Genomic DNA, 24,799 nt, shown 5'->3' with positions numbered 1-24,799 from the left:
AAGCAGGGACAGTACAAAATTGCACATTACAAGTCATGATTTCTAGATTAACTCTGAAGATAGGATATTTAATATCTAGGTTTGCAATGCATTCCAGGTCATGACAGGGTCAATTCAGGACTTATCTTATGATATCTGCAGATGACTAATCCATTCGTGAAAGACCCACTTCCTCCAGGATCAAAGATAGATTTAATGCCAATTTGTCCTCAAACATGAGAAAACCACTGAAAGCTCACTGGAAAGGATTTGATGTTGAATTTCTATGCATAAAGGGCCCAAATCTAAGCTGAGTACCTGTGATCTCTGAGCCCTCAAATGCTACTGCATTAACTTTATGTAGTACTGTGAATCATGGAAAGATGAGGCATTATACATTATCAGAATGTGTCCAGAAGTGCAGTCAACTCCTTTCCAAGGCATCTGTGATAACTCATTGTGGTCCATCCACCTGCTGACATTGGCCAATTCAAATCAGATCATAATTCAGATTTTTTTTTAACTCATTACTAGTCCTAAATCACCCCAATATCAGCTTTTTATTTGGAATGCAAATACAAAATCCAACAAACAAATCCAATGAAGCTGACCAGACAAAAAATTAAATATCCTGTTGTCATACTGCCTGCAATGGAAAAATAAGTTAATTTAGAAATCACTACTTTCTGTTTTATGTGCATTTTCCACACTAACCCTGCTTCATGTAAAACATATGTATTAATGCATGAATAATTCCATGTTTCTACCTTTGGAGGATCATAGAGCTCCAACTGGTACCTCTCTCCACCTCCTCTTCCTCCGCCTCGTCCTCCGCCTTGAGTGTCTCTGATCCTCCTGACCAGCAGGCGGCATCGTTGCCAGCGGGGCTGAGAGTCTGAGATAGTGTCATCCACCAGCAAGTACCTCAGTTGGCCCTCTTTACAGCAGCCGCTCACCTCTGACCTCCTCTGCCTCATGCTTCCACTGCGTAACCAGCGGAAATGATCCAGGATGTGAGAGGCCACTCCAGCCACAGATAGATGTGAAGAAGCTGGAGGCGAAGTTTCAGAGTTCATGCAAGAGGAAGAGTGGGAGGCCGATGAAGAGGATGACACCTCCTCGGTTGTGGTGGAGACTCCACCAACTCTGTCACCATTGTTTGAAGGATTGTTGTTGTTGCTTGGGTTGGGGTTGCTAGGAGTCAGGTCCTGGGATGAGGGGGGACTGGGAAGGGGCCTTTTCTTGAGAAGCCGTCTTACAGTCTGCCTGATCTGGCTGACAGAGAAGTGTGTGACTTCGGTGTGCCCCGGGTTGGAGGCTGAGGAGTCAGATGAGTACCGTTCAGATGCCTGGCGATGCTCAGTGCCAGAGATGTCCTCATTGCTGCGACTACGAATCAGCAGCGACCCACTGCCAGTGCTTCGAGTCGACCCCCTGAGCACCACCGGGGTTCCTGATAAGGAGTTTCCTGCTGCGCATCGCAGTGGCTGCTCTTGTTCCCGGCTCACCACCACCGGCTCAACTTTTTGTGACACCACAGTAAACAGAGCTGCTCCTCCGCTTTGTCGGCCTGCTTCCCGGTAGTCCTGGATCCCAGATAGGGATGTGATTCGTGATCGACCTGTCACAGTCTGCGATGGAATAGGAGGGGCTGTCAGGGTGGTGGAAGAAGCATTACCAGTAGAAGTAGAACATGTGTTATGGTTGAGCGGAGTGCCATCTTTGTCAACTTCGCAGCAGAAGTGCTGTTGGAAGAGGTCTGTGAACTGCTTGGAAAAGGTCTCTGGTGGGAGCACATCATGTTGTGGGCGCTCTCTGGCAAAACTCCGGTAGTGTCCAGCCAGCTGCCGAGCTGTGGCGATGGCATGCAGCTCACAGAACTCCCTCCAGCCTCTTGGGGGTGCTGCTATGCCTGGGCCTCCTGCTGTTGTGGCGGTGTTGGCTGGATGGATAGTGTTACCATTCATTGCAGTAACCACGCCAGCTGAGAACCACTGCTTTGAGACAAAAGACAGCGGAAAGAAAAGACAGATTGAGAGGAAAAAAAAAAAAAAAAAAGAGGACAACAGAAATTTAAGGTTGAAAAAGAGGTTGGAGTTAAGGGGGCAAATGTGGGAGGAGAGCAAAGATGATGGAGAATTTAGAAAAAAAGATGATTGAGGGACAAACAGAGGAGAGATATGGAAATGTAATTAGTGGCAAATCAAGATAATATGAAGTGTTGTGCAAGAACTGGAGCACTAAAGATGGAGCTGGCAAAACAGTCTCAGCATTTCTTTTGAGCCACTTGAAAGTTTGAAACAGTTCAAACATTGAGAAAGGACGGCCAAAAGTCTGCTTTTATCTGTACTCAATCTTAAACAGCCAAAATTGGATTACATGGGCCTGCAGAGAATATCTGGCAATCAACCAGTCATAAGAGTATCTTAATAGATAAGAAAGGCCTCAGTTCACCGAAAGGACAATGGTTTAACATTCAATTTGAGGAAGAAAAAAAGCAATCAATTGAATTGAATTGAACTGAATCAACTGAGCAAAAAATTGTAATAGTGTATATATATCTGAAGGAAAAATATTTTATGAAGAAAAATTCCTTTAAGAAATCTTGATCTATTGAGAAGCTGTACACATGACAGGAGTAGGATAGAGGCAATGAAGTTAACAACATCAAATCTAAATTGTGCTGATGGGGATGATAGAGTCACATATTTAAAATGAATGAAAACAATAATAAGTTATGAGGACAGACAGTGAATGAGGCCCTGACTAAGGAAGTACAGTTTGACGATTTCTCAATCAACCACACTGCCTGCTTGGCCATCTGTGTTTGTGTGTTTCCATGTTCCTTCTGCTTTTTTCTGAGTCTTTGTTAGGTTACAGCAATAACATTTTCTCAATCACTATATCCATTTTATTTCTATCCATCCCAAAAGGGTAAATAGTTGAAATAAAGCTAAAACATAGCTTCAGAACCTGAAATAATATTAGATTACCAGGCACCAGTTTCACACCTAATTCAATTCAACAGTCAGTGAGCTGTACTTATAAACCTTGGCCACATCAAAATAAAGCAATAACTGAACTACAGTGAACTCCACACATTAGTGCAGCTGGATCACAGTAAGATCATGGACAACCTCAATGTGCATATTACTGTACAATAAGTACCATTAAAAGATATATTTTACTGGCAACAAATGTACTTGGTTTGCTTGGCTTGGTTTGATTACCAAGGTGTACACATGTTTATGGCAAAGGATTTGTAAGTCATGTATGGGCATGCCCTGTTTTTAATATGAGTAATAAAGAACAGAGAAAAAGAAAAATACAGGAGGGATGAAATACAGGAAAGGACATGGTTGGCACCTCACTCCTGTACTACCAGTTTGTTCAGGTAATATTTGAAGATTTCCCTTACTTAATGTGTCACACCTACATTTTGCTTTCCCTGGATTAAATCAGTTGATAAGCTTGTAAACTTGTTCTTCCCCATTAGTTTGGTTTTCTTTTCCACAACATATCAGTATATTATACAGTTGTGGCATAAAATGAAAATGTGCATCCTGTCTTGTCATGTTGATTTGTTTTCATGAACAATTCCTGCATGGCCGATGTTGCAGTAGCAGTGAAATGTGGGGCAGCATTCTGTCCTCCCCTTTGGTAAAGGATGGTCCAGTGTGTCATCCGCTAAAAGAGACACTGAAGAAAGCAGTGAAGCTCCTTTGCTTTTCCTTTCCATTTAGACAGTTCAGTTAGCTCTCATTATGGGTGACTCTCAGATAGTTCCAGGTCATTTCACATAGTTAGGAACCTTCCCAAGCAGAAACAGCTATTCAGGTGCACACCATATTTCTGAGAAAAACATTTCCCATAAGGACTTTAGTTGGTTACAGTTTGTGCACTGTGCCACATGCCAGAATGCAAAGCTTGCCTGGCTACAGATGCCATTTAACTCAAAACTGCAGAGTTCACCTGGATGTGGAGCTAGGCACACAGGGTAAGAAATGTCATAATGCTAAAAAAAAAAAAATTCTATCAATGGATATCAATTCAAAACATGTTACATGTAACTTGTAGCTGATTTTTAGTCCAGTGTGAAAGTTGATCAGATCAAGTTATTTGTGGTTTTAATTGCCTTTTTATGAAAAGGATTTTGTTCATTTGTGGCAACAATAATGGCTATGGGATAATAATCATAATCACTGATCTTGAATGAATACAGTCAAAATATAATATAAACATTTTACCGCAATGCAATATAACATTTACTATTATTATTATTATTACTATTAATAATAACAATAACAATAACAATAACAATAATAATAATAATAATAATAATATCACTGCATCACCGAGCCCGACGTGGTACTTTGGCCAGACTGAGGTTGCATCACCCCAGGCTTTGTTTGGGGCTGCAAGACTACTTCTTAAGGGTCTTCGTGTAGCTTAAAATATACACTATGGTTTAAATGCACTAAAAACTGCAGGTCTTAAAAGAACCCTTGGTTCTCTGAAAAATGTCTTTATCACTCCTGTCCTTTGTGTCATCCTCCTGCTGTTATTGCTCCCCATAGTGACACATTGTATGCTCATTATTTTAGATGAGGTGGAGTTTTCTTTTTTCATTATCATGTGTAATGCCTGTAAAAGTATGCGAGTATAGACAACACTGCAATACAATAATCCAGTGTTTAATCATAATTTCTCACCATTCGGTTGAGGGTGCCAAAGCACAATTTATTTTGGAGAACCAGGTCAGTTTTATAGAACAGTCCTGTTGTAGTATTGTACATGTTTTGTCCTAGTGAACGTGCTTAACTAACTGCTACTACTGTTGTTCGAGAGAAACAAAGCTGTGGCTGAAAAAGTAACCACATGGTTCCACAGAAAAAGGAAACAAGTTTTATTCCTAACTATTCCTGTTCATCTTTGAAAACGCCCACTTGGTGCCCCCTAATGCCTGTATACCGCTGACCCCAAGCACACACAGCCCATAGTTAGAGAGGATTAGTAGGAGGTAGGAGACATTCTCAAAGAACCACAACAGGCTGATGCAAGAGTGGAGCTTCTGGGCTTTTATGCAGACAGCCCATCCATGGACGATATAATGTATAAACAACCACAGGAGATGCTAAATTATTACACTACAGTGATATGGCAGAACATTGACTTTAATTTATATTAAAACCAAGTTTAATCAACTATTACACAAGACAGAACAATAAAAACTACATTTGGGGATTTTTTCAGCTACACTGGTTGCAGATAAAATATCTCATACTACCTGGCACTAACAGGCTTTAACTTAAAAGGCCTTAAACATTCTAGCTACACCAGGGACATCGTGTACATACCATTTTCCTTCAGTGCAGCAGAGAAGGGTCTATTTAGGTACAGGAAGTATGATTGTGTGTGTGTGCGTGTATTTGTGTGTGCATATGGGTGCGTATGGCTTGGTGTGGGGGGAGTCACAGACTGTGGTCCAACAGATCACAGAAAAACCACAAAAAATATGGGGGGGGGGGGGTCATTGTGGTCGGACCAAACATGGAGCAACATGTCTCGCTATCGCTCACGTAACATGGCTCTCCCTCACCGTGTCCTAAAAGACGACACCGGCACCCTGACAATAAAAAGGTTGTGCTTTCTTATTTCTTATTTCATGGCAGAAAAATGGCCACAATTTTTCATTGGTATCATCGAGCATGCCAGGTGACACATGCGTCAATGAGGGAGCGAAAACTTGGCATCTTGAAATGTTGCGTCACATAAGTTCCTGGATGTGTCCTGTCACAACAACTAATTTGCTTCCTGTACATTTCAGAGCATGCTCAGTGCTTGCCCCCTTGTGCCCCTCCGGCTGGCCCCCCCAGAAGCCTGTTTCTATCAGCCTGGCCAGCCCAGCGATGACTCAGCACTGACTACAGAACATATACACACACATATAAAGACACACACTTCCTCTCTAGGTCCGAATCTCTCTAGGGGCTTGCCGTCTCTGTTCCCATGGTTTTCCCTTTCTTTTCATCCTCACTGTCCTCTGGTATGAGGATCTCCAGATGTGTTTGGATTCATGTCGCCTTTATTTTCACCTCCACTAAGGGCCTAACAGGGTCATTTCAAGTTGTAAGATAAAACAAAAAGAGAAAGACAACTTTTTGTAGCCTTTCCTCTCATCCAGGATCACTGACCTCATCCATGCTTTTTGGTTTGTTTGTTTTTTCCTTCGAAGACAGCATACAAAAAATTGCAAATGGAAATAATTTCAACACAATGGAGTCAAAGTTCCTGATCTCCGTCCTCTGTCTTCCTTACCTTGCTAATCAGCCCCGCTTCTCCCCTTTCTTCTCAATTCTTCACTGCGACACACACTCTGACATACAAAGTACTCTCTTCAGTTCTCTCATGTGCTTTCCTCAAATCTGGCGGAGCCTTTCTTGCAGCATCAACACCACAAACAGGCTGAGAAACTGCTGCCAGTAGGAGTATGTTTGATCGTGCTGTGTGAGAGAATTGTCGCGACGTGACTAATGTCATCATTGGTTTCAGGTTTGTTGACTGTGAAACAATACAATTTAGTCAGAAACCATTCGCATATCACACCTGTGACTGTGAAACTATTGATGCTGCAGCTCAACCACTTCAGTTTAAAATAGCCAGCAGTGACATTTACTACACTTAAAAGTCATCTGCCTTTATTAGACACATGAATGTGTCAGCAGGTGCTAGAAAAAATAGTTGGCCAGTAAAGCAGCTTGTGACTTACTGGCATTTAGAGAAATTAGGTACACTCTTCCTGGACTCACAGATCGAACAACAACTCTAATCTCTTACTCTAAATTGCACGGATAGAGTCTCATCAGTGGTTCATTCATATAAAAAATATACAATAAAACCACATAGTCAAAGCACAAAAAACTGCAGCAACCTGCACAGTGCTTACCTTCCCTTATGTCTTTGTTGAACATGTATGTATGTTTTACTGCAAACAGTCTAAAAGTCATTTTAATCATGTAGGGAGGAAACAGGATGTGAGAAGGACACACGTGAATCGATCTTGTTGGTGTGAGTAAACTCATGACTTGTGCTGGCTCAGTGAGTTGAACTGTAACTCAACACAGACTTAAATCCACTTTAGGACATGTAGGGTGATGAATTTTTGATTGTGTAATATGTTGTTACTGCTTAATGTTCAATCAACCATAATGTGACCAGACCCAGAATGCAGTTTCTAAAATACATACAATGGAGAAAAATGCAGACAGGAACATTATCACCTCATCATTAAAAGGACAGATGGCATTCATTTTTATACAAAAATCAAGATATTAGAATCTCCAATGGCATACAAAAAGTCTAAGCCTTATCAAATACAGAGAATTATCAGGACTACTGGTGGAAACTCTGTTGCAGGAAGGACCTATTTATATCTCAAAGCCTGCTATCAGCTCTCACACAACACTGTGTGCTCCCCGTCATCCCCAGCTGGAAACAGCTCTTGTTTGCCATGACTGAAATACATAGATGCACTAAAGTTGTCTATGAATATTCAGGTCAAATATTGCATTACATATTCTTCCATAGCTGCAACCTAAAGCTAAGCCAAGACTGGTAGTAGTGCCAAAGGCCACCAGATGTTGCTTATTTAAAAAACACAAAAACAAAAACAAAAAAAAGAAAATCAGTGGAAAGGTCTGTAGCCGACTTCAATAAATACGAAACCAACAAGAACACTAAATTTTAGTAGCATAATAAACATGCCCTATTGTATTTACTGTCTATTACTATTATTATTGGTCCATCAAGTTGACACGTTTCCTGTTTTAAGATGGATTTGGGAGTGTTTGTGTGACGCTGGTGGTGGATGTCATTTGTAAGAGCTAATTCGACTGTTCCTGTGTTCCATTTTAGATATTCTGGTTCTGGCATCTGACATAATGCCAAAAAGCAGTAAACCTAAGTCTTAAAAACTTCCCCTTGACGAAAACTACGCAAGACATCACGGTCATACTTTAACACACTGACACATCAGCTAGCTGTTTTCTGAGGCAGGAACTTGTCTGAGAATGTGTGCTGATGTACACCTCCAAAATAGGATGTGCTCCTAATTGTCATAGTCATTATATAAAATGCAATTTACAGCAAGCCACATCCTTCTGACCTTTATATAGCCCTGTCCTTATTAGCAAAATCAGCCGGATCCAATCTACTGCTTACGACTCAATTAGTCTGCAAGGCATCAAGGCTCTTTGAGACTTCAAAACACTCCGGTTTTACGGGAAAAACCGGAGTGGAAAAAATAAATGAATACAAAAAAAAAACGTGGCAACATGTGCATCACAGGGCCTGGGATGAAAAACAGATTTTGTTACCACCTTTGAATTTTCATTCTCTGAATCACTGAATGAATCACAGAGCTCGGATAAATTTACAATGCAGGGAGACAATGAGTGAATGCAGGAGTTAAGGGGGTTATTAAAACACAGCAAATGGGGGGAGGGACAGTCAAACATGAGAAGGATTTGGAAGAGACAGACAAGCATAAGTCACCAGGATAGAGAGGGAGAGACGAGGGGATAATGAAAAGGCAGGCAGCAGAAAGTGAGTAAAACAGAGCGAGACCAAAGCAAAAGGCAAGGAGATGGCGCCTGGTTTGAGGGTGAAGGTCCAGGTGGCAAAGCTAGAGAGAGAGGAACAGAGACCAAAGGATCTGCACTCGGCTCTGCCTGGGCAGCAATCACAGCAACAGGAAGCCCTGCCCTGCCCTGGCAAGCAGCAACCAGTGCACACATGCAAAGACCCTGCACACACACAGACACACACACACACACACACCAAAATGCAGCCTTACGTCAAGGGTGGAAGACAGAGCAGAATACCCAACTCAAGTAACAAAAACTGTTACTTAAAATATACATCTGAAAAAGAAGTGCTGAAAGCTTCAATGGCTGCTTTTGAAAATAGTTCTTGATACATTTGTTCACTATGAAAGCATTTTACTATGAATAGAGCCCGACGACCAATTCGTCTCCATTCAGGAAGACTTCCAAAGTAGTACACCTGTTTACTTTGTAAGAACAATTGTTTAATACTTCCTTGAAAGTAAAGAGAATCATAGAAAACGTAACAAGAATAATATTGTTCTGTACCCTCTCCAAAATGGAGTTGGAAGCTCAGTTTTAAGGTAAGGTGTGGTGTAAGTACATATTATTTTTGTTCGCTGTGTGTGACTGCTAGCATTATGAGTGCTGCTGTCTATGTGCTGTGATCGTTTTATAGCACTGTGCAGTTCAGGTAAATCTGAAACTCTGTCAGTCCACAGCTTTCACATTTAATCACAGCCGGCTGCCATTTGGATGGCTGTCACCAACAAAAACTGTTAGTCAAAGGTGAAACTGACAAACAGTAAGGTGTGAAATCAAAGCAAAGTACAGCACTTTTGCTCTACAAGCAAACCAAGGCGATTACTAGTAAAAATTCATTCTGATACATAGCAAGTACTACAGTCATCAGTACAGTCATGGAGAAAGTATTTGACCAACAAACACCTTAAAGGAAACAAACATAAAATGTAAATGACAAAAATAACTAAATGGCATGAACTGCAATAAACAGCTGTGTAAATACAATTATTTTGACTATAGAGGTTAATATTAATAATTACAGATTAAATTATAAAATCCTGATTAAACTCAGGAGTCGTGATTAATATTTGTATCGACATTATGTTACCTTAAGGATTTTTAGCCTTAGAGGAACCCACAACTATTATGCAAGTCTATATTCAAAGGAGAAGACAGAAATTCCCATCAGTGCAGTTACCGTTCAGTATTGTTATGACGGGCAAAACAGGTCACTTCTCCACTCACCAGTTAACTTGAACTGACATCATATGACCTTTTTTTTCCCCATCTTTCACTTCATGTTTTACACTGGAGGCTGCTGTCTATCGGGAAAAACAACTAGAACCTGACAACAGTTCCATGCCCCGAAAACTGTTTGTTGTGATTATCGTCCGATTGATCTGCTACATAAAAGAGGGGGCCTACATGAAAAAGATCGCCGGGTTGGGATGGGGGCTGAGTATCAGTTGTTCCCGTTTGTGTGAAGTGAGATGTGAAAGAGCTTTGATAATGAGCAGGGCAGAAAGCGAGACGCACATGCAGCTTACATAATTGAAGAACATATTGTAAAGAGGAAGCGGCACTGAAACAGGAGATAACCTCAGCCTTACTTCCCATCGCCTGGGGAAAGCATCAGCTGATTCAGGGTAAAATAAGAGAGGAAGAAGAAGCAGCAGCAGCCTGCAGCTACATCCCAACCAAGATTTCTTTTTCAGGCAGACAGCTAATTAAAAGCAGGTTTATGAATGTGAAGATATGCATCGAGTTGGTTTTTGTATGAGGGATCAACAAAAACAATTGTGCAATGCGTGATGACGAAGAAAAAGATGGATACGTATGTAGGCAAAGCTAAACATATGACATTTAGGCCCTGTCTGTACGAAGACGGCTTTGGTCGTATCCGCAAAAGTTTTGTATCGGATAGGCCCTTTGTCCACATGAAACCGCAAATTTTTGAAACCGGGTCCCAGAGTGGATAAATTTGAAAACACTGGTTTCGTGTCTCGATCTATACGACCAAACCGCAACTTTTCTAAAACGATGATGTCATAGCCCCACCTCTCTAACCTTTCACCCTGGAAGCTACACACCACTTCACAACAACAACAACGGCAGAGTACGGAGTAGTGCTCGTGGTACAACAGCTATTGTGCTTATTGGAAATATTGAATCAAAATCTTCGGCTACTCTTTCAATACAATGTGCAACAAACAACCATAGTTAACAATATTCACTATATGCTCTTGGATCTACTGCAGAGAGGGGCAACCAGAAGGAAACACTGGATCAGACCCAATAGAACCAGGCAAGCTTTATGCGCATGCTCCACATCTATTTTTTTTTTTTTTTTGCAAGAAAATTACAACGCCATATACAGGCCTGGCATTTGTACTACATCATTTTCAGTTGTTTTCAGTGACACACATTTCCTGAAATGATTCCGGATTTAAAGAGCACTTTTTTGAAAACGACAAAGAAAAAGATCGGATAGGAAAAGATGTGGTTTCGTTTGGACATGGTCTTCATCATACATTTTGTCGTTTACTGTAAACTTGAATGCAGAGTAGCTTCAAGAGACACAGCAGAAGAAGCCACTTTCTCTTAACTGAAAAAATAATCATAATAATTTTGGTTTCACGCTAGCCCTATCTTGAAACAGGAACTATCTTTTAATAAATAAGAGGCATCGACCTCTCAGTTCAGACTTATCTCTTGCAGTGCATCTAGGGTTTGCTGTTGTATGTGTATGCACTCTTGGGTACACAGGGTTTTTGTTTTTGGTCAGAATATACTCTATCTCAGTCCTGCATTCCCACAACAATGCACACTCCCGACACAACACAATGCTGCTATTCTTGAGACGCACAGAAATAAAGGCCTGTCGCTTTCTGGCTATTTCCTGTGGCCTGGGAACGGAGAGGCAGGTTGGGAAAGTAACAAAACTGAGAGGCTGGATCCATGACAATAAGAGAGAACTCACACAGCCTGTAAAAAAGCATAAAATATATCATAAATAAAGACTAAAATCCTAATACTGGTGATCGCATGTATGCTTCAGTAACAATCACTGCTGTAATGGAAAACAAAGAAAGAAAAACAGTATAGTCTGGTAATTTCCAATAACCTGGTTCAAATCTCACTAACAAGCACCGTTCCAGCTGTCCGGCATCCTACCAATGACTAATACAAAACCTCTCTGCACAGTCTGCGCTCTATCATTATCCTGCAAAGACAGATCCTAGCATGTCAAGGAAATACTAAAATATAGGGCTCCCTCAGACATAATGACAGGCGAAAAATTATAAGAGAAGTTGAGCCTTGGCCTCAGCTTGAAGGATGTGATGTGAAAAAGGGGAGACTCGTGGAATGAGGTCAGTAGTGACTGTCAGGCATTGCAAACACTGAAGGCCTCAGTGCAGAGAAACTATGATCCATAATGAGGACTGTATTAGAAGCAAGTCTGCCATTTCAATCAGGCAGCTGGGAAATGTTGGTCTATACAAATAATTTTGTTATTAAGATTTCTGTTACATGTCAAAGTATCAGAAATCAGCAGAATTTCATTCATGCCTCTCCTGTTTCTGCATCACATCACGCTGAAATGTCCGTAAACCATATACTGACATGTAATTAGCTACACCAGCACTACTTCCTAAGTGATACGGTACATGTTATGTAAGTGAACTGGAACTTATGTTTGTACCAGTATGTTACAGCTATGTTCTTAATTTATGGGCATGCAAATCGCAGTACAATTTTTGAGACTTCCTTCTTTACATATAATTACCCAATTTGAGTTTAAAGCGTATGACTTTCATCACAAATTTTTCTTCAAATTTGTAAAACCCAAGTGATAGCCTTCTTATCACTAATCTATAAGTCTTTCCGTGTTAACGCACCTGAATCACTTCCCTCACAGTGAACAACTTCTAAGTGTACTCCATGACAAGCCGTCTGTTTGTTTACATACCAAACCAAAACCAAAACCAAACTGTCACTCAGGCCTTTTCGGAATTCCACGCAGCCGCACTATGGCTGCAGCAGCAACAAACACGGAAACAGTTTCATTGTTCCTTGCTGCTGCGCGGAATTCCAAAAAGGCCTGAGTGACGGTTTGGTTTTGGATTGATATGTAAACAAACAGACAGCTTGTCATGGAGTACACTTCAAAGTTGTTCACTGTGAGGGAAGTGATTCAGGTGCGTTAGCACGGAAAGACTTGTGGATTAGTGATAAGGAGGCTATCACTCGGGTTTTACAAATTTGAAGAAAAATTAGTGATGAAAGTCATATGCTGCTTTAACACAAGACTCACTCATGACATCTGATTCTTGTTTTTCCATTCTTCGAAACCAAATACAAATTTTCAGAATGAGACAAATTGGTGAAAATGTTTTTCTACTTTCACACTGCATTTACAACAAATTGAATCTGGATATTGTTTCGTTTGGGCTTGTGCTGCATAAATCAACATGCTGCACACGCAGTTAAAATGGAGAAAGCCTGAATGCATGCACACTACCTTTTTCTTGCACACACTGTGAGCCCTTGCAAAAATAAATACAGACTGTGCTGACTTACAGAACATTAAATATGCATACAAAACTAAACAGTGTAAGTAGGTCTCTGAGCTACAGAACTGCTAAAAGCTGACCTCCAGTCATTACTGAAAACCTTAAACAGGATTATTTCCTAAAGAGTTCAAAACAAAAATCAATCACCTACAACTCAGCTTCATAAAATCAATACAATTTGGCCAATTCAAGCAATCGCGACTCATATGCTCCGGGCCGGGAGAACAACAGACGTCTCTCTGTGAAATCCACAAGCACTTTGTGAATGAGTCATCCCCTACTAGTGATGTACGTCTGATTCATTCCAAACTGGAAGATGCATGATAATGTTTAAGATGTGAGATGCTTTCTATTATGTATGCATGTGGGAGGGGTGGGTTGGGTGAGAACATGTGTGTCCAGGGGGCAGGGGGAATCGGGGTGTAGGGTGGGGGAATAATTGACATCTTAAGACACTGTGATCAGCTGTGAATCATCTGCAGCCATCTGACTTCCTGGAAGGCTTATACAGGAGTTGTAAACTTTTCCACATTGGGACTCTTGGTGGAGTCGATTATGTTTCAATGGTAACAAACTCCCCTTTACTGACACAAGAATGTAATCCAGAAACTAATTTTCAGCTTAATCTGCAGCGATAAACATACTGAATTTATGTTTAAGAGGGAAATAAACGGATACCGTTGTGACGTGATGTTAATTGCATATTTTGCAGCAACATGCGTGAGAACAGAACGTGTTCCTGCTTTCACTTCATCTTAGACAGAACTCCCATTTCTGCTAAACACACAGTGGAACAAAAGCAAAAAGCCACTTCATACATCTGCACTTATTAACGTGGACAAACGTCTCCTGACTAAAAAAAAAACATTCCATAGCCATTCATCTTTTCTGAAGTTTGACTGCAATACTCAGAGAAAAACAAATCTCTTGACCCCATCCTGCATCAACACTGTGAGCGTACCCATTGAAAAAAGTCCCTGACTCATACTGCAACAAATTGGGCCTATAATCAACATTCTTCCAACAACAAGAAGCGGGGCGCAGTGGGGTAAACACACACAAATACACACAGGCTCTAATTATTTCTGCTTTGGAAAAAAACAACACTCAGACATGCATTTAAACCCCCCCCTTACCCCCCAAGCACTTGCGCAAATGCATACACACACGCGGAAATTCAACCCAAAACTGTTTGTGTGAGTTTGTAGTAAGTATCCATAGTAAAGTCTGAGATTTTAGACATGACTGTTTGGGTGGTCACATTACATCCGCACCCACAGAACAAAAAAACATGTGTGGCTTAAAGGTCTCTATTGTCACCAGAAAAACTACTTTCTTTCTCTTCCATATTTCTGTCCTAATTAGAGTCTTCTGTCTTTTCTCTGTCATGCTCTACTGTCTAATTTATCTCCCATGGCTCATTTTTTTCAGTTTTCTTTTTGTCCTCTCCTTCCTTTTCGCCTCCTCGCCTCTCCTCTCGAGGCCGCTATGGGTCAGACCTCTCTCGTGGTCTCATCAGTGGATTTCTTAGAACCCCTGAAGGAAGCGGAAGAGCTGGTGTCTGATAGCATCTCAGTTAAAGACATAGCAGCATGACATTAGCTGATCCACAAAGACTGCAGAGTGCAGAACTTGCTTAGGATGTTAAGATGTGCACAGAGTTTTCAAAGAATTTACAGCAAGGGACTCAGTGAAAAAACCTTTGTATTAACGTTTGGAATATGACAATAAGGAGCTGTAGTCATTGCATGTGTAGGTTTGACTGTATTCAATGGGACTGTACTCGTCCAAACCACACTGTGTCAACGAGAAGTCAACACAATACCAAAACACCAAACCAAGTTTTCCACTCTTGACAGGGGCTCTGTAAAGCTTTTGTCTTGAGCTGACAGAGTGAAAGTTGTGTGCTATGGCAAACATTAGGTACAGTTCAGCTGGTCGCATTACTTCCACACCCTAAGGCAATGTTGTTCCTGTCTCTTGAGCTTCAATAACCTAAGGTGTGACAACCTCCACAAGTAAGTAATGACTGAATCAACAAAAAATGTAACTGGGATTACTGCAAGGGGGAAAAGGTCAATATGTGTACTTTCAAACACTGGCTATCTGTACAATTTAGAGGGATTTATAAGGATCTAAATACAGAAGCAGAATATAACATTTATAATTATGGTTCCATTAGTGTATAATTGACTGAAAATAATAACTGTTGTGTTTTCACCATCTACAGAGGGTTGCCTCCACAGAGTCCTCAGGACTTCAGATGCTTTACTGTCACCCATTATGTGTGGGTGTGAACTGAGTCGATATCCCCTTAACTAGGCAGCTCAGTACAGACAAAACAAATGCTGGCTATAATGACGGCCATGAAACATTTTTTGCACAAACAGTAACAAGGAATGCTTCATGGACCTCCAGGCAGCAATGAAAAAATAGCAATGAAAAATGGTAAAAGAGGTGCTCTTTGGTAAAGGGACTGTCAGTGCACAAAAAATACAAAAACCAAGACATTCTCAGGTTTTCTCAAATGTTTTTTGCAGCCATCATAAGAGAGAGAGAGAAGGGGTATTCAGTTAGTTGCACGTTGTAACTCCACTGCAAAACATCACTAAATATTATACATTGCACATTTAATATATTGTATATTATGTCTTTTTATGTTATTGTTTTCATTTAAATTTATATGACCGGGCAAGACAGATTAACAATGCATTTTTATTTAGGCTACAACTGTAGCCTGATGTGTTACCAACATATAAAAATACTTTATCATACTGTTGGATCTTAAAAAATTGGAAGTTTGCCATAATTTTATCAATCCGAATCAAGACCTGGACCAGGAAAAACATATACATCTGCACTTCGACACCCAAATATGACAATTACTTATTGTCTAGAGGAGGTGGCTGGTTCCAGAACTTATCCAAAGGTTGTAAATCAGTCAGACAACTATTGTTTGGATTATTATATTTTAGGTAATGATCATTTGGATCCTCGATGCGGTTGCTGTAGAGTTCAATTCTTAAATAGTTTTGTGTCATAAGCCACCACACAGCCATCCTACAAGTATTTATGAGTTGTGGGAAATTTGACATATATTGCCCTAAAAATAAGTCTTATGTCAACAATAGCACTGTGATTAACTTTCCAGCTACTGTTGGTGGAACAATTTAGGAATCAGCACAATAACATGAATGGTGCCTCAAAAGTTCTGTGCAAACAGCCAAACAGAAAGCACACATAGATGTAAAATCCAATGTTAGGATTTACTGCAACACAATAATGGATCGTGAAATCCAGTGGCTGCTCCCCACTTGTTTCTCATCTCCATCCAGCAGACTTTCTGGACGCGCATTCTCACGCACAATAATAAACCCACGGACAACATCAGCATTCATCTAACCCAAGAGGGCAATAATTCAGGACGCTATGAGTGAAATTGACTAAATTTGAGCCATGAGTATTTATTACAAATAGTCTGTAATAGCTTTTCTTTTGCGTCATTGCCATACCAATTTAGGAGTTCACAGAAATGCACCAGCTTCTCTGAAATTCCCAAGAAAAGAAAAAAAAAAAAAAAAAAAAGCACATGTGTACATCTTTGGTGCCAAGTCTCCTCTTTGGTGTGAAGCCAAACAGCACACAGATAAAACATCTGCCATGGGATAGGGGGAGTTTGTAATTCTAAAACTTTTCTCAGCCATAAAGTGTGTGCCAGTCCAGCCTGAGGCAAGCCCTTTAAACTTCACATAAAACACTACTTTCGACGTTTATTAGTAGAGAAGAAAAAGACATTAGTATTTGGAAGTAGTGGTCATTTTACTGTGGTTTTTAGGAGTATTCATAACGTGGCTCTGGTGGTACTTTAGTGTAGTTCAGAACACTTTAAGAAAACAACTCAATGAAAGCTGACAGGAGCTCAGACTTCACAACATACTCACGTTCTCCGTTATCTCGGATGGGCACCCACCGCAGCACGACGACTAACCAACAAGTTGGACTTCGCATAACGGAAATGTGTCGAGAAGCATCTAAAGTAACTCAAAAAAGCCGTCAACGGGGAGCAACAAAAACTGGACATGTGAGGAAAAGCTTCATGCTAAAAACTCCGTTGCTTTCTCTCTCATTGTGAGTGCATGCGACGGCTTCTCGGTTAGAAAAAAAAAAAAAGAAAGAAAAGAAAAAAAAAAAAAAATCATGCACGAACTTGACGCGGAAAAAAGTGGCGACTCCTCATTTCCGCTGTCAAAAAAATGTGCCGCCGCGGTCCAACTGTGTGAAGATGGAAGAAAATAGGACCACGTTTCCGGTTAGGCACCTTCAAAATAAAACACTACCAGCACTACAGCTATTGCTGTATGTAGTTGACGGCCTTTCTTTAAGCCTGGTATCTAGACATATAAGAGCAGCTTCATGTGTTTTATAAATCCAACAAATTCACAATAAAACTACTCCAACTGCATTTATCAGCTGTAATAACCTACTGGTATTCATATTCAGTGTGTTAGTGCATGTTTACTTTATTAATATTCTGGAAACCTGCGGACTCTGCCAAATGATCAGTATCAGAATCTTTTTTTTGTCGTTAAACACAAGGTACAATGATATTGAGTGCAATTACACATTGTGGAAATTAAGCAGGAAATAAAGCACCATAATCCAAAAAGTTGTAACAATAATCTGACCAGTGAAAAAAAAGTTAAAATGAAATTAATTATTCTAATTATGAAAAAAGATACACTCAGATAGGTGTAGTTGTCATGTGGCAGAGCTTAAATGTACATAAATTAATGCATTATTCGAGTATTTTTCATCTTATGTGTATTGTACACTGGTCACATTTCCTTATTGTGGTGTGTAGAGCCCACAGTCTGATTTTTATCACATAAGATCATGATAAATGTGTGAAAAATAAAAGAAACTAAATGCCACTTTTTCTGCAGTGGTTGGCAGCGTCGGAAAACACGTGCTTTTATATTGAAATTCCTATACCGGAAGTAGTGCAGCTATAATCTGCTCTCAGCGGCCTCGTGGGGAAGTATGATGCAGAAAGTAGCCACACTCCATCTAGGAGGCTGTGTCGATACAGTGTTTCATTTGCTTCTTTTAATATGGAGATATTTAACATTTTAATAAGCATTTCATGGTTTAATACCCAGTTGCTTCATTTTTCTATTTTGTGTCGTTTAGCAGCCAAAATAGCGCGAACCACTGCATTTGTAGTTTGTTTCTCTTTAATACTTTACCAACCAGGGACAAACATCATCTGTTTTTGCCTTCAGTTCTACAGGAAATGTAATTCTTAGTTTCTCTGCGACCTCTAGACACTTGTTTGTTTCCTGTTGAAGGGGTGAAATCCATTCACCTGATCGTCCAGGTGTAAAACTGTCGCTCTAAGGCTGAAGGCCACACTCTCCAAAATTGTTGCACAGCGCCCCCTGCTGATAGGCAGATCGAAAAACACCAAGAATGTGTTTTCACATGCTCGACCCTGGCATGTCATTCCATACATGCCTCTAAAAATACAAAGGGAAAGAGGAAATGTCTCACTGTCACAGTCAACAGAATGCAGCTTTAACACTGGAAACCAAATGTGGATTTAGATTAAAGTCAAAGTAATTCATGACAAATACTGTTTAATGAGTACTTAAAGCAGATGCCTATTCAACAAGCATCTTGTCAAGGTACCATGGTAATACATGTTAAATATTACTGGTTATTCAAAATAATACTTGGGTATTTTCACATTGAAAAGACATGGACATAAATGGAAAAAAATGTATATATTCCTGTGAATTTGTGTTGAATTCCTCATTTGGCACTGCAATAAGCAAATGATTCATCTGTCATCCACATGGTTAATTTTAGACATTCACAAATTCCTTAAAATATCATGGCCAAAAAACAGTATTGAGATGTTTAATCATAGCACCCCTCTCCTGAAGTTTTAAAATTGGCCAGACTATAGTTACATCAGCAGACCATAGTAAATGTCAGAAGCATAATGCAGCTAAAGGGTGTTTGACAAAACACAATTCATAGTGTGCAGACCAAAGGTCTGTAAGGGGTCAAGTGTAAAACAGTAATTATTGTCCTGTGCATTGGTGTAGACTGAAGCAACTGAGCCACTGTCACAATGTGATTGCACTAAGATGACCCTTTGGCAAGAAAGAAAGGAAAACAGTTGGATCATAAAATAAAGCCTATCCCTCTCATCAAATAAGAACTGTGACTAACACTGTAAGCGCACTGACAGAAAATAAGGCACAGAGAAAATAAATACGTAAACTGTTAATTGGCCACAGAAATAGAGTATGAGACTCATATTGCTGATGTTAATTATACAAAAGTAACTATATAAAAATAAAATGTTAGATGTTTCATGAGTCTAAAACATTTCCACTCATTAAGTAACAACATTCATGTTCATGTGTTGTAACAAACCAACTGACACTGAGAAAACATTAAGATGATTTGATTGCATAATTTAAAAAAAAATACAGAGAAAATGGTTATGTCCTAGAGATTAAATATAAAAAAAAGTCTATGAAATACAAGAGTCAAAAGAGAACGAAGTGACAAGCGCTCTTATGACACAGCATCATCTGGCCGCTGGCTAACAAGGGCTAAAAATACCAAGATGTGTTGCTGTGAGCGAGACATCCAGCCCCCACCACAGTCCCCCGAGACTATGGAGAGGATGCTCTGACATTAGCAACCATGAGGCCTCTGGAGTAAATGTGCCCCAGTGGGAGCCCTTTGTTTCCCCTGACACCATTTCTTAGCCTCAGGGCAGGCACATTCTTCTGTGACTGCAGAGTAAAATTATGCTGCAAAATGGTTTTAAGTCAAAGAAAACTTTCAAACTTGAGTTAGCCATCTTTGTGCACTTGCCATGAGATCTTCTGCTGCTGTATCTTTACTTTTTCCATTTCTGCTGTTTCATAAGCTGGTTCTGAATCCTTTCCACTAGTGTTATGAGCAGGGGAAAAAGGGACATCGCCAACTGGGAAATCAATCACAAAGACCTAAGAGGTTTGAGTACCTTCGCTACTTAATGCTGTGTTTAATGCATCACCATAGCAACTTGTTGATTCATTTTGTGCAACTTCTCTAGGTCATTATTAGGATGACCATCATGTTTTAATTTGCATATAATGGCACCATTGTTAACTCTCTTGTGCAACATTTTCAATGGAGAAAAAAAATTCCTAAAAAACACAGAGCCAGATTTTAAAAATTTCAGACCTACAGATACTGCAGATGAGTACAACCATCAGAGAAAATCTGTTTCATTTTTTCTAACAAATGTTTAGCATTTTAATATTTCATTACAGTATATATAGATAATATTTCCTGGATTGCACATTGGATAGTGTTACCATTTAAGACTGATTGAGTCTCCTGTGCTAGAAATCATCTGCAATACATTTAAACTGTAGCCCCCCCCCCCCCCCCCATTTGATTGGTTTTAAGACCAGCTGAGCTATTTTTCACTACCACTGTGGTTTCACACATTTTTGTTATGATCAGAAGGGTGCAAAACTGCAGAATGTTCAACAAGGAATGATATAACAGTGTGTGGAAAAGGAAGTTTTTCATCTTCATACATTTACTGGCTTTGCAACCACTGTGCTCTCAGCTCCTCCACCTCTCTGCCATACCAGTCGTGAAGCTTGGAAAAGCACCCAGTGCCTGGGGAGACAGGGCTCTCCAGTGATGCTCCTCTTCTCCTCGGGGGTACTGGAGGAGCCCTTACCCCATCTGCTCCACATCCAGTGCTAATCCCAGAGTCGGTGCTGCTCTCCCACGCTACACAGGAAGAAGCTCCCTCCACAAAGCCATTTGCCAAGGTACCTGGTGCTTTACTCCATGCCACTCCGTTCTCCTTGGAGGTGTGATGCCCCTCATCCAGGAGGCTCTTTTGGCCAGAGCCTGACATGGGAGGGGCACTTGATGCTGATGATAAGGACGATGAAGATGACGAAGAAGAAGAGGAAGCCCCAGACCTGGACCTAGCAACCTGGTTACGCCTGGAGGCCTTAGGCTTACACTGCAGGCCTCCAGCTCCAACACAACCAACTCCTGCTGCTTCCTGGATCTCCTCCAGCTGCCTCTCCAGCTCCTTCACCACCAACCTCATGTAGTCAAAGCTGGCCCTTGACAGCGCTTTCACCCATGACTCCATAGCTGCTTGATTCTCAGCTGCCATCTTGTACACCCGAGCTTTGGCACAGTCAAACTTGATGGCAAAGGCAAACTCCTCGGCTGACTCACACAGCTCCACGGTGCATCCCTCAAGGACAATGACACCGATGGGCTCACGGCTGTCACGTTCCTCGAAGTAGAAGAGCATGTTGCCTTTCAGCACAAACCAGCGGCGGTGATAAGCCGTGTTACGCTCACCCTTTTTGAACAGGAAACCAGTCTTGTCTGGTGGAGAGTCGCAGGTTGCATAGTGTGCTACGCTGCGTTCGTTCAGCTTCATCCTTTCTCCTTTTCCACAGCAGGCCTATTATTTATCTATGGAACACAAAAATACGATTACTGTCCACACTCCAGAAAGATTTGTCTTACAGTAAAGCAAGGAGATTCAGTTTCTTAGCTCTAGCTGAAGTTGTTCAAAGCAGTGTCTGATGAGAACCACTAACCTTTTTACCTTTAATGTAATGAGACATATCTTTAATTATCTTGATTACATAGAATTAGAAAGGATATGGTGACATGACAGGTTTTAATGGCAGATGGAGGTCAGTGCCCAGTATCAGGTGCTACAAAGACAAATTTATACTGTTATACAGCGTTGTACACATAAAACAGGACAGACGGAGTCATGCAACCTGATCACCTTTGGTCTTCTAAACACTGACATCCTGCCAACTATGCACAAGGAACATATCATGTTTAGCTTCCACAGTCTGCGGATGTAGACCCATGACTAGAAATGCAAACATGCCAAAACAAACGTATTAATTTAAAAACAGGATACAACAGGGAACAGCTTTTACATTATACACTGCCAGATCACATGTGCAGCAGTAAACCAGGACTTAAACCTTCCCTCTTTGTCAACAACTAATCTACTTTTAATCCAACCTCAAGAAGGAAGCATTAAAGTTGAAATGAGGCTGGAGTTTGGCGTTAACTTCGAATGCAACTTCATAAATTACAGTTGTGTTGTGTTTACTGACAGTCTACCTTAACAGAAAACTATACTTACTTCCTCATATCCAGGTGTAGTTTTCCTTGTGTTCTCCCACCACATCTGAATCACACAGCTCAACACGTCTCCATCTTCTCCTGTCTTTTCCAACCTGAAGATTGAAAACAGCACTTTGTAAAAGACGTGACACACTTAGATTCCATGTGCTGTCAGACTATAAACGTGGAAATGACGGACAAATCGGTCAACGACAGGGCTATTTTAAACGTTCCACATTAGCAGCTTTTTCCACTTCTGTGAGTAAATCTGCTGGAATGATTCAGTCTCAAATTAGCTGGATGGCGGGTTTGGTCACAAGCTTTTGACACATCAGCAGTTTTCAGGCAATAATCTCCAGCCACAGTAACTGTTCCAGCCAATCGACAGTTACAGGTTCCAGTCAGTGTCCCCGAATATGTCCTTCTGTCTCAGGGTACCGACTAGCTTTACGCATTTAGCCGCTTTAGTGGACACAAATGTGCATCCATCAGCATTTTAACTTAACCAAACCGCTGAGTACTAGCTAGCAGTTAAAGCTGTGTGCGCGAGGACAGCAACTTAGACTCACGAAAATGAAAACTGTTATTTACTGTAATACCTACTGAACCAGATAGCCCCCTCTTCTCGGTAGATAATCTTCACTCTATTTTTTTTTTTTTTTTTTTTTTTTTTTTTTTAATCTCTTCCTTCTTTCAGTCTTTTCCCGTCCTTGTCACGTGACTATAAGGGAGGCTGTATGTTGTGGATACGCGGAGTGCCCGAGTGGGCGGAGTTTCCAAGTCAGATAAATAAAATACGTGTGATCCGGATGACCCCTTCTTTAAAACAATCGCATCCCCACTTTGTCCTTGGAAAGCTGCAGGCAACGCACCTGCATGGACCACTGATGCTTCCATCAAGGCGTTTTATTAATCCGACGAATCCCGTTTCCGCTGGATGCATTTTTCTGACATTTCTGGCATCTGGTGAACATGTGTTCTCACAGTTTTTCTTATTCACCACACATTTAGGGTGACCAGATCCCAACAAACCAAATGTAGGACAGATAAAATGTGTTTGAGAGGGACAACTTGCAAAACTCCTACTGAGATGTAATTCCCTATGTTAACTTTAAACAAAACAAAACAAAACAAAAAAAAAGAATTAAATAAAACTAACACACTGTCAAGGACTAAAACAGCTGATTTTGTGAAAATTTTGTGAGAAATCTGTGAGAACCTTGTAACCACGCTTTAACTTGCATGATTTCACATATTCCCTTCAAAATCACAAAGGACAAGATACTTTGCAGTCACTCAAAAAGTGGGACATGTGGGGATACTACATACATTCATTTGAAGGGGTGCAATATACATATTGTCATCATTAGTAGTAGTAGTAGGAATAGGAGTAAGTGTGCATGTTTACACACGTTAGGCCATTATGAAAGCATGTGGATAATTCAGAGCTGTACCTCAGTACAAAAAATTCACCAAATATTAATCAGTCCAACTTATTCAAAGGTAAAGGTGCAGGTACTATTTAATATGTAAAAAGGATTACAAGTGGCTTAAAATTTCATTTTCATTGTCGACCAGTGATGCGTAATATTTAAGTGCAATATCATTTAGAGCAGGGGTCACTAACCCTGGTCCTCGAGAGCCACTCTCCTGCATGTTTTAGATGTATCCCTCTTCCAGCACACCTGATTCAAATGATAAGCCTACCATCAAGCTCTGCAGAAGCCTGATAACAACTGTCAGGTGTGCTGGAAGAGGGAAACATCTAAATTTCCCCATGGTGGGATACATAAAGTCTTATCTCTTGTCTCTTAAAACATGCAGGATAATAGCTCTTAAGGACCAGGGTTGGTAACCCCTGATTTAGAGGGCTTAATATTTGTGTTTTGTTTTTGTGTTTTAGATTATTTTTGTTGTGTTGCAAAATCTGACTTTTGTAACTTTAATCATGTGATTGTGATGTGCACAAGTTATATGGTGAATTTCAATAATTTTATAAACATACTGAACTGCTGTCATGAAACTTACTGCTTCTGCTTGAAACAGTACTGTTTAGTATCAGTTCATATATTTTACAAAGTGTATTAATGTTATTCATGTATTCATTTAAAATGTGGCACAAACATTTTTCATGCTGCGGTTATTTCAATAGAGCAGCTGAATAATGACTCAACTGTGACTTCTAAAGAATAAGTTGTTGAAGCTGAAATAGAGCCTGCAAAGGAAGTAAGACCACAAACAACAGAAGTTAACCCTTCTGTGATCTGGAGATACTGTTACTTCTATCAACTATTGATGGTGTCATTAAAGTCCTTGATGAACAGCCACTTCAATCAAGTCCCACTTTATCTGAGGAGATCTCAGTGAAGGAGCATAAAAAGTTTCTTTGTAGTACTCGACACAATAGATACTGCAACT

At 40.4% G+C, this 24,799-nt stretch overlaps 2 protein-coding genes across 5 annotated transcripts in view; both read right to left on the bottom strand.

The window, feature by feature from the left end:
* The window catches only part of sh2b3 (SH2B adaptor protein 3), a 61,671-nt gene extending 44,274 nt beyond the window's left edge, over window positions 1-17,397 (bottom strand). Inside the window, exons 1-2 of one of the 2 annotated variants that reach the window (XM_030144171.1) lie at window positions 17,122-17,397; window positions 747-1,973 (exon numbers count right to left, since the gene is read on the bottom strand). In XM_030144171.1, coding sequence (XP_030000031.1) covers window positions 747-1,946 — 1,200 coding nt within the window. In that variant the 5' untranslated portion in view covers window positions 1,947-1,973; window positions 17,122-17,397. Of the gene's footprint in view, window positions 1-746; window positions 1,977-5,336; window positions 5,359-17,121 lie in introns of those variants that run through there. The other variant, XM_030144170.1, reaches the window with a different exon arrangement.
* Window positions 17,398-18,799: 1,402 nt separating this feature from the next.
* LOC115425997 (sesquipedalian-1) lies at window positions 18,800-23,388 on the bottom strand. Of its 3 annotated transcripts, none has more exons than XM_030143909.1 (3): window positions 22,981-23,388; window positions 22,379-22,494; window positions 18,800-21,703 (listed from the first exon to the last, which is right to left on the bottom strand). In XM_030143909.1, exon 3 carries the CDS (start codon window positions 21,666-21,668, stop codon window positions 20,793-20,795), a length of 876 nt encoding a protein of 291 aa, XP_029999769.1. In that variant the 5' UTR covers window positions 21,669-21,703; window positions 22,379-22,494; window positions 22,981-23,388; the 3' UTR covers window positions 18,800-20,792. The 3 variants fall into 3 exon arrangements, with proteins under 3 accessions (XP_029999769.1, XP_029999767.1, XP_029999768.1); XM_030143907.1 differs by having other exon boundaries at window positions 22,401-22,494; window positions 22,981-23,379; XM_030143908.1 differs by having other exon boundaries at window positions 22,401-22,494; window positions 22,985-23,379.
* Between the last annotated feature and the right edge of the window lie 1,411 nt (window positions 23,389-24,799).

Source organism: Sphaeramia orbicularis, chromosome 9 (genome assembly GCF_902148855.1).
Source record: "Sphaeramia orbicularis chromosome 9, fSphaOr1.1, whole genome shotgun sequence".
Taxonomy (NCBI): Eukaryota; Metazoa; Chordata; class Actinopteri; order Kurtiformes; family Apogonidae; genus Sphaeramia; species Sphaeramia orbicularis.
The sequence above is the reverse complement of the archived record's forward strand: the minus strand, read 5'-3'. Positions and strand labels throughout refer to the sequence as shown.

Bases quoted from the DNA above. Each gene is read 5' to 3' on its own strand.
- LOC115425997 (XM_030143909.1), bottom strand. From the start codon at position 21,668: ATGAAGCTGAACGAACGCAGCGTAGCACACTATGCAACCTGCGACTCT.